Genomic DNA, 9742 nt, shown 5'->3' on the forward strand with positions numbered 1-9742 from the left:
GGGGCAGGATGGCCGGCTACAGCGTGGAGGAGCGCGCTGCGCCTCACAGCCTGGAGTATCGGCTCTTTTTCAGTGAGTGCCCGCTCTTTGTCTCCTCCCTTTCTTCCTTCCCCTCATTCCCTTCCTTCTCCTGGCCCGGGGGTTGGGGGGCTGAGCTCCTCTGAAGGCTCTGGGGGTGCCCTCGCGGCCTGAGGTGCAGCCCCCTCATCCCTCACCTGAGGCGTCCCGTCAGGTAAGGCCTGACTCGTCCCTCTTTGCCTTGCAGAGGATGCCGCCGGGCGCTACATCTCCCCCTTCCATGATATCCCCATCTACGCAGACGCCGGCAAGGTAAGAGGGGAGTGGGGCCGGAGCAAGGAGCAGCAGGCCAAGTGGGTGATGTGACCTCGTTGACTTGGGGCCGGTGATGAGAGCAAGCCCTGGAGCTCCGGATGAGCGTTTTGTCGGTGCTCCTCAGGGATCCTGAGAATCCTAAAATACCCGAGGGAGGCTCCTAGTTCCTTATGCTGTCTCTCAGCAGGAGCACCCTAACAGAAACACCTCCAGATCTGGCAAAGAATGGGTGCCCTTTTCTTGTGGTCCCAGACTCAGGTAGAGTGACATAGGAGATGGTGACTGATGATGTCATTCTCATATTTGTGGCTGAGATACAAGTCGTTGTCTTGAGCTTGCCCATGATGTCACATGAAAGCGTTCTGGGTTAAAAGAAACAGTTTTCTGTGTAGCTAAATATCTGCATCCACTTCTAGTGAGGTATATGCTCATGCTGTATATTTCAGGCTTACATTTTGACTGCAGTAAGGCTGCTTTATGCCTGTCATGCAATAAGCTGCTGAACAGAAGGCATGGATGTTAAATTCTTGCTGCAGCAGCTCGTGGGGACCTTCTTCTTCTCAAAAAGTGCAGCTGGGAACCCTGCCGCATACAGTGACACATCTTTTACATCCTTCCGGCAGCCAGTGGTTAGTCAAATTAGGCTGTTCTGAATCACTGTCACTCCAGGAAACCAAAACAGTTGTGCTTCAGTTTTCACTGAATATTTTTTCGGTGAAAACTCGGGCTCTCTGACTGTGTTCCTTACTATTTGTTTCTTTTTTTAACACGTACTAAAAACCTGTGCTGTTTGAGGAACATAATGGATGAACTGTTCTGATGTTCATGAGAGAGAGGTGTAATTCGGAGGTAGAGAGTGGTTATAGGAAAGGAAAAGAGTATGCTGAATTGAGAGATGCACCTTTAAAAAGTAGTTAATTGAGCTTTGGGGTGTGGGTGTTGTCAGAATATGCTCAGGGAGGTCTGAGGAGGCCTTTGCCTGCTCAGAAGCGAAAAGACAGATCATAATCATCCAGGACAGCGACAAAGCAGTTTCTATGGCTGACTAGGAAAGCAGTTTTCAAAAGCAGGTGTCTGAAAGGTAACTCTGACAGGGAAAATCCAGATAAACTCTGCTTTGCAGATGTTCACAGAACAGGGGAGGAAAGAGCAGGGGAGTGAGTACACAGGTGAGGAGGTTTTCTACAGACTGGTAAATGATTAACAAGGGAAACTGGACTACTGGTGTGCCTTCAGGTGCTTAGTACTGTTTGCCAGTTTCTCAGTGCCAAGTAATTAAGCAAGTATCGCCAAGGTCGCAGTCCCTGAAGTTACACAATAGTGCTGATCACATTAGACCTCCTTCTGTTGCTGGAGTGCCTCTCTGCAGACGTGTTACTTAGCAGGTTCATTACTAGCTATGGGAGAGGGTCCAGCTTGGAACAAAAGGTTGTCTTACTCTGTCTGGGCTCCTTGATCTTTATCCTTAGATTTCTTAGACACTGAGAGGATTGCAGGGTGTTTTTTTCTGCCTGGGGCTGGGATGTGGTGACCTTATCTGTACCTGTGTGTCTAAGCATTGGGAAGGAATGACCTTGGGCTGCTCACAGGGTGTCTTAGACCAAGGCAGATCGGTTAGTGGGACTGTGGGGAGACTGCAAGCCTAACAAAAATGCACCTCCAAGTCTTGTTTCCTTGCCTGCAAAGCCATAAGCAACCTGCCTAGCCAGTTCCTATTGCCTCATTCCTTTCCTCAAGTTACTTATAAAAATAGTATAGACCTTTATACTTTTAAATTGCAAATGAGCAGTGACCCCCTGCAATTAAGGGGATGTAATAAACCTCTGTTAGGGAAGGGTGTGGGCAAAGGCAATGATGTAACAGTACCCGTTGCACAGTAGCAATCTAATTATGGTGCAGTACAGGTGTGAGGGATTTTGCAATGCTAATACTGCTTAACTTGGGGATTGGAAACCTCCTCGATGCTAGGGAACAAAGTTTGACTTTTTGCTGAAAGCCATAAGCTCTTCAAACAGCAAATGTTAATGTTCAAGCATGGAAAAACTTGGTTTCTTGAAAAGACTCTGGCACTGAACTCTGAAGAGTCCTCTCGGCCCAGCTGGAGTCAACAGGAGATGTTTTCAAACGTCACCTGTACACTAGATACTGCAAAATGTAGTTCTGTGTCTCTCCCACACATCTTTATCATTGCACCGTGCTACTAACAAGGTCTGTCAGCTTGGAGGGGAGAAACTTGTGCATCTCTCCCTGCTTCAAGACAGACTAGAATATTTGGTGGAGCCACCATCCCTGGAGGTGTTTAAGGAAAGGCTGGATGTGTCACTTAGTGCCATGGTCTAGCTGATGTGGTAGTGTTAGGTCATAGGCTGGGCTTAAAGATCTCAGAGGTCTTTTCTAGCCTCAGTAATTCTGTGCTTGGGAGTGATGTTCTCGGTCATTCAGGATAGTACATAGGTACCACGTTACTAAATAGATGGCTTACTGTTGTAAACCTCGTCTGCTAAATTGCCAAGGTGGTTCTTGCTGTAGCATTAAGTGCTTTGTATTTAATAAATACGCCTGAAACCTTATTTTGTTGTGCTCAGGATAGTCTGTATGCAGCTGTTCTTTAACCAAGGAATATGGTGGAGATGTTCATAGGTGGCAGCTGATGGAGCATGTGTGGGTAACCTCAATCTGGCTTTTGCTGGTGTCTTTCATGGGATTCAACTTTGAGTCATGACCCGTGACTGACCAGTCTATGGACTTCTATCAACTATATCAAAACTGGCCCTAGAAAAAGCCAGAAAAAAGCTACCATTTTCATGTGAACTGGCTGGTTTTCATGCTTACTTCTTTATGTTCCCTGGTTTGAAGTGCGGTCTTGAGATTCCTTCCCATTCACTGATATTTTGTTTTCTTCAGAATGTGTTCAACATGGTCGTGGAAGTACCTCGATGGACAAATGCTAAGATGGAGGTAACTATATTACAGTTCCTAGCTTAAGTGCTTGAGCTGCCTGGTCTATTAATCTTTGGCTTTGCTGATTCTCTCCTCCTCACCTCTACATCCTGAATCAGACGGGTCTAAAATTGGTGGGTCTATAACTAGCAAGAAAATAGTTCAACCCCAATAAATAAGGCCTTTTCAAACCTGCCATGCTGCAGGCATCACATCCAGGGAGCTCTCTGGATGTAACTCCAGCTTCTCCTGTAAACACTTGCTTAATGCCAGAGGTCTAGCATGGAGGCTGAGACTGGCAGAAGTTGGAATAACTTAGCGTTCTCCTGTGGCTTCTGCTTAAAGCAGCATCGTATGGCTCTCAACCCCGTGTGCTTCTGACGTTTGTAAGTCTGCCAAAAGCTGTGTTCCAGGACATGTAATGCAATGGGAAATGGAGTTGTCCAGTATTTACTGTTGGCTTCAGGGTTAGCTCCTGGTCTCTTGGCTTGTCCGTTAGCAGCCAGCTTCATTTTAAAAAACAATCACTTGGGGTTTTCTTAGAGAGCAGGGAGATTTATGTAACTTTTCTTTCAGATTGCAACAAAGGATCCCTTAAACCCAATTAAGCAAGACGTGAAGAAAGGAAAACTGCGCTATGTAGCGAATGTGTTTCCCCATAAAGGTTATATTTGGAATTACGGTGCTATCCCACAGGTACTGTAACTTGTCTGGGTGGCTCATCCTTTCTGGTGGGGAGGAGGGAGGATGCCTGTATGTATCTCTGACTACCATCAAATTAATGAGCAAGGTCAGCTGAAAGTCTGCTCTGCAACAAAGCATTGGCAGCTGTGTGGGTAATCTTGCTAATGAAGAGAACCTGTCAAGAAAGCAGGGCTACTTACTTGTAAGTAGACATCTCATGAGGTAGGCTTGTAACTAATGCTGTAAACAAGCTGTTGGAGGACTTGAGGATGAGCAGCTGCTGTTAGTGGGATACCTGCTGTGTCACTCTTCTCCTTAGCAACTTGGTGGTTTGGTTGGACAGTAGCTGGCAGGTCAGTGCTCCTTTCAATGAAGGAAGCTGTCACTACACAAGGAAGGTGAAGGTTCATGGTGGGTACCTGGCAATGCAATGCCTTCAGTTCCTGCCCAGCAAAGCATGAAGAGCTAAAGTTGTAAGCTAATGGTACAGGATCTCGATGTGTGAGAATCCTTGGCCGAGTCTTTACGGAAGATTCTTGTTCAGTGAATTAACTGATTGCTTTAGACATTGGAGGTGGACAAGGGAAATCTGAATAGATCTGAAGATTCCATCTTTCCTGTTGCTGGCCTCCTTATTATTCAGGATCTAAAACACCCAGCTAGACTAACATACTGACCTGCTGGATGGTAGTAGATGCCCTGGATCTGAGAAGGGCTCTTAGCAGTCCAGAGACTGTGAGGCAGGCATCTGCAGCTGCAGACACACTTCCTTTGAAATAGCTGGCAAGGGGGAGTCTTGATGGGTAGTGACACCTGGACACATGCTCTTAACTGTCTGATGACTGCTGGATAATGAGGAGCTCTGAGCAAGGCTGATGTTCTCCAAGGTTTGCGTTTCCTTTAGAGAAAATACTGTCAGTGACAGTTCACAAGGAAACACACTGAATTTTGTAATTCTAGTCTTGATAGCAGCCCATGTTGAGTGTTTTCTCTCAGTGGCTTAAGATGGCATTTTGAAGTTGAATTTTTTTCTACTCAGATGTATTCTGGAGCCAGTTTCTTTGTATGGAATTACAGCTTTTGAAGCCTTTGCTCAGTCATGTGTTAGTAGACCAAAGATGTTTCTGCATTAAGGGTGAGGGGCTGAATTTAACACTTGCTTGTAGAGAAGTGCGAATAGCGATTGTGAAGAATCCTTCAGTGCCACCCAGGTTTTAGTACATCTTCCTGAACACTCTGGCTGTATCATGAGGTCTTGACTATACTGGTTGTGTCCTGGCATGCAGAGATTTGGGTAAAGCATTCCCTCTTTTTGTATCTCAACAACCTTAGAGGTGGGTGCTCCTTATGATACAAGTGGGCTCAGTGTCCTTTTGCTCCTGATCAGAAGTCTGTGTTTTAAGCAGCTGTTTTTGGAGGCGTATGCCTCATGCCTTCTGGAGTCCTATGTTCCAATGTATACTCAGCACTTCAGGTGGCATGCGCTAGTACAATGCAAAGCATAGAGCATGGGACTCTATGTTCTTGTCTCTGCTCCATTGTAACAGCATGTCATTAATTGTTTAATTAAAAGGAAGCAATACACCCTGTCTGTCTTCCATCTCTGTTGGACTGCTATCTGGAGTTCAGGAAACTTCTGTTAAGAAATGAATAGGGAGAGGAACAGGCAGGCAGTCAAATCAATGAGTGTTCTTTATAGATGTGATCTTTATGCAGCTGTGGCACAGAAGAGGAAGTCTGGAAAGTTGTTGAAAAAAAGTTTGTCAGTAGGAGGGAGCAGTTTACACTTGGCAGGGTAAGACATTTTAACTTGGATTCAAACTATTTGCAGGCAGTGCGAAAGAGTAGCCCAGCCAACTAGACCTGAAAGCAAGTGTGAAGTGGGCCTTGAAGGCAATTGTGTTCCTGAAATAAACCTGCTTTTTATTTCCTCTTGAAACCTGAGAGTTCTTACGTGTATGTGTGTGGTGGGGTTTGTTTATTTTTTTATTTTTTTTCTTTTATTTTCAGACTTGGGAAGACCCAGGTCACAAAGATGAAAATACTGGCTGCTGTGGAGATAACGATCCAATTGATGTGTGCGAAATTGGAAGCAAGGTAATGCACTCTAAAGGGTAACTGTCTTTTGAAACGTGTAATTAATGTCTCTGAAGTCAATTACCCAGAGACATTACTCAGTTTCTACCGCCTTTACCTCAAGAATGTGATGTTTCCCTCCACTGCCTCTGGAGATTGTTGATGAGTTCTTACAGCGCAAACCTTGTACGCCAAGGCTTGTGAACTGCAGATAAGCGATAGGTAATTTTGTGGTACCTGACTGCTTGCTGAGCTCTCACAGCTTGTGCAGTCACCTGTTATGCATTCCTTGGATGCATTAGTACAAACAACAAGGTCTTTGTCTTTTTAGGTGTGCTCTCGAGGAGAAGTCATCAAAGTGAAGGTGCTGGGCACACTGGCACTGATTGATGAGGGAGAGACAGACTGGAAGATAATTGCTATCAATGTTGAAGACCCTGAAGCGGACAGCTATAATAGTAAGTAACAGGAGGGAGGAGCAGGCTCAGTACTTCTCTTTCTCTGTTGAGAGCCTGCAGGAAGCTTTCAAGACAGGACTTGCTCCTTCTGTGCCACAGCATTCATCAGATGCGATGCTGGAAGGACAGCAGAATAGGATGTTATCAATCCTGTAGCAAAACATGTTATTGCTATTTATTCTAAATTAAGTGTTCTGCACAGCCTGGCATCTTGAAGAAGAGAGTGGCTGTACAGCCTGTCCTCTGAGTGGTAGGAAAGGGGTTCTCAAAGCTGTTTAGATGTGTCCAGGCTCCTGGGGACAATCAGGATATACTGTGAAGATGAAACACTAACTCCCCTGTGCAGATACCCACTTTAACGTGTAGCATGTCTGAAATGTTGCTAAGCCTACCTGAGGAGGGGCTGAAAGAAGGGCAGCTCCAAAGAGCGGGGTAATTTCTATTACTAGATCTGGCTAACAAACCTTTTCTCCCTGGCTAGATATCAGTGATGTCAGAAGGATGAAACCTGGATACTTAGAAGCTACGGTGGACTGGTTCAGAAGATACAAAGTACCTGATGGAAAGCCTGAAAACCAGTTTGCTTTTAATGGCGAGTTTAAAGACAAGGTAGGATGGCCTTTCTTCATTACTGTGAGTGCAAAGACACACTGTCCAAAAACTGAGCTCAAGGTGCATGGGAACACAAATGAGTAATGACTGAGAGAATGGATTTCTATGGGCTGCTAATAGCTGAGTTCATTCTCTCTGCTGTTTTTCCAGCCTACAATTCTGCTTGTTTCCAGCCCAGTGCTTGCAAGAATACTGTGACAAAAAGCATAGGGTTTTCACCCAGTTGTGGTTGGATATTTTCAGGTTTTTCTTCTAGATGACATTCATGTGGGATCACTTCAGGGCTGGGAGCCTTTATGTCCAAACCAGGGCGGAAAACACCAGGTCTATTTGCTCCTGCTCTGGAGCAAAGGGTGCTTGACATCACCCTTAGTTTCCCTTTCTCACTGGTTTTGTTCCATTGCAGCCTGGTGCAAGTTGAAGTTAACTCTGGAGTTAAAATGCCTCTACCTTCAGGCATAAAGTGTTCCCTTACACCCTTGGAGTAAGGCTCTGCCTTGGCAGCGTTACTTCTCTGACTCTTCCCTTGGTTGGGTCAGACAATTTACTGCTCCTGGATGGGTGAAGTCCTGCTTCTGTGCCCTCCCTGGTGTGCCGTGAGTGGGTTAGTGAGGTGACTCAGCTCCCAGAGCTCCAGAGTTGGTCTAGAGCAGAGAAGGACCCACAGAACCCAGTGTGGGAAGGAAAGGGTAAGGGGAGGGCTACAATGGAAGTCACATCGGAGTGGGCTTGTCCCCTTTGGCTGTAGCACAGCACTAGACTGGGTGGGCTGGGACATCTCGCTGCCTCTCAGGATGGGTGAAACCAGAATCAAGGCCAAGGCAATAAACAGGGACAAAGAACCTTGCACAGGTTCCTGTGGTGTTTTATTTGGCTCTGTGTGGTATCAAACCAGGATATTTATTGCTGGTGTTCACACTAACAAAGAATTGTGTGTGCTTCCTTCTTCAGCTGACAGGTTAATGCTTGAGCGTATACTACTTTTTTTTTTTTAAGGAAAAAAAGCTGTGATATGCTTGGAAGCTGATTAAATAGTTGCAAAGCTAGATTTGATGCATGTCTTTTCCTGTTGATCTGTGCAGGAGTTGAATGATGTGCCTGGAGTGGCAGAAGTTCTCACAGATAGGTCAGGATCAGCAAGCTGCTGGAGACAAACCGAGTGGGAGGAGCAGTGGGGTGGAGGTGCTTTTGTAATATCGCACTGGCCCAAGACTAGAATATCTGCGCTCAGTTTCTTTTGGCCTCAAGCTCGCTAGGTGACCTTGGCATATCCTCCCATCTTGAAAGTAAAACAACTCGTCTTGTAAAATCCCCGTTGTTTCAGCTGTTGTGTGCTGGGAGGTGGCTGCTGTTCCTGAAAGGCGCAGTAACGGAAGAGGTCTCTGAGCCCCTTCCAGAGTCAGGAACTGTCTAAAATCAGCCTTTAAATACCATCCTCTTGTTCCATGTAACTGATAGTGAGGAGAAGATGGTCTGGTGCTTATAACAATGTGATGTTTGTTCTTGTCTTCAACTTCAGGATTTTGCCGTGAACGTCATCGAAAGCACTCACGAACACTGGAAAGCTTTAATAGCGAAGAAAACTGACGGAGGAGGGATCAACTGGTAGGTTAATGCTTGTGGAACTGTGCACGCTCTTTTCCCCTAAACAAATAACACTGAAACTTCCTTTCCTGAGTGGTGCCACGCTTTCTGTTAGCTGCTGGCTGCCTCTGCAGGCCTTCCTCTTCAACTTGGCAACCACAGCAGATTCTTAATATTCCATTATTTAATGCTCTCGAGGGAGAGACTTGGCTTTCACGTTCTCACGAGTGACCTTTCTCTCCTAGCACAAATCTGACGGTGTCCGACAGCCCTTTCTGCTGTAGTCAAGAGTGTGCAAAAGCTACTGTGGATGCAGTAAGTACAAACTTGTGTCCCAACCCCAGTGCTAGTAGCGGGCAAAACGATCTGATTTGTGTGATTTCTATTCTCTGTGCAAATAGCACACTGTATGCTCAGTTTTTTGGATGACTGAATGCAGCACCTGTTTCTGGTTAAATAGGAGGCATGTGGAGCAAGCCAGATGTTCCTCCAGAGGCTTCTCCTTGCCTTTAGTCATCTGGGAACTGGAATCCAAACCAAGTTTGTGTAAAGGGCTAAAATTCTGAACTTGGCTGTCAGCTGTTCAGAGTGTTTAAATATTTGGCCTTCCAAGAGCTTCACAGTACAGGCCACCCTTTGAGAAAAGAAAGTAACTCCCAAGAGCCTTGCAGCCAAGGACCATGCATCCTTTGCAATTAAAAGCTTTAAGTTCCCAGGGTTGTACTCCAATTCAGTGTCAGGACTTAACCCTCAGCTTGTGAAGTGCTTTTGTTGGAAACTTGAAAGGGTTAGAGGAATGGGGCAGGAAAATAAAAATGCAAATGTTGCCTCATTGAATGGAAATGTGACTGAAAGCCAGAGTCTCCCTGTAGCCTTGGAGAGACTTTTGAAACAATTGTATTTGTTTTAAAAGTGCTTGTATCCTCTGGTGGTAGCCAAATTACTTGGTAAGTTTTCAAAAGTGCAACCCTCATGGAGGATGTGTCACCAGCTGAGGGCCCCTGTCTGTCTTTGGTTGTTAAGTATCACAGAACCACAGACCGTTAGGGATTGGA

At 45.7% G+C, this 9742-nt stretch overlaps 1 protein-coding gene across 1 annotated transcript; it reads left to right on the plus strand.

Moving 5' to 3' along the window:
• Positions 1–8: 8 nt before the first annotated feature.
• On the plus strand, positions 9–9006 carry PPA1 (pyrophosphatase (inorganic) 1; the record flags this gene model as incomplete). Its single annotated transcript, XM_010194809.1, has 9 exons — positions 9–72; positions 266–330; positions 3238–3291; positions 3850–3969; positions 5968–6054; positions 6365–6491; positions 6973–7100; positions 8623–8708; positions 8933–9006. Coding segments are annotated over exons 1-9 (805 nt in total), but the record flags the coding sequence as incomplete, so codon positions are not given.
• Between the last annotated feature and the right edge of the window lie 736 nt (positions 9007–9742).

This window comes from Mesitornis unicolor, unplaced genomic scaffold (assembly GCF_000695765.1).
Source record: "Mesitornis unicolor isolate BGI_N332 unplaced genomic scaffold, ASM69576v1 scaffold18121, whole genome shotgun sequence".
Classification (NCBI taxonomy): Eukaryota; Metazoa; Chordata; class Aves; order Mesitornithiformes; family Mesitornithidae; genus Mesitornis; species Mesitornis unicolor.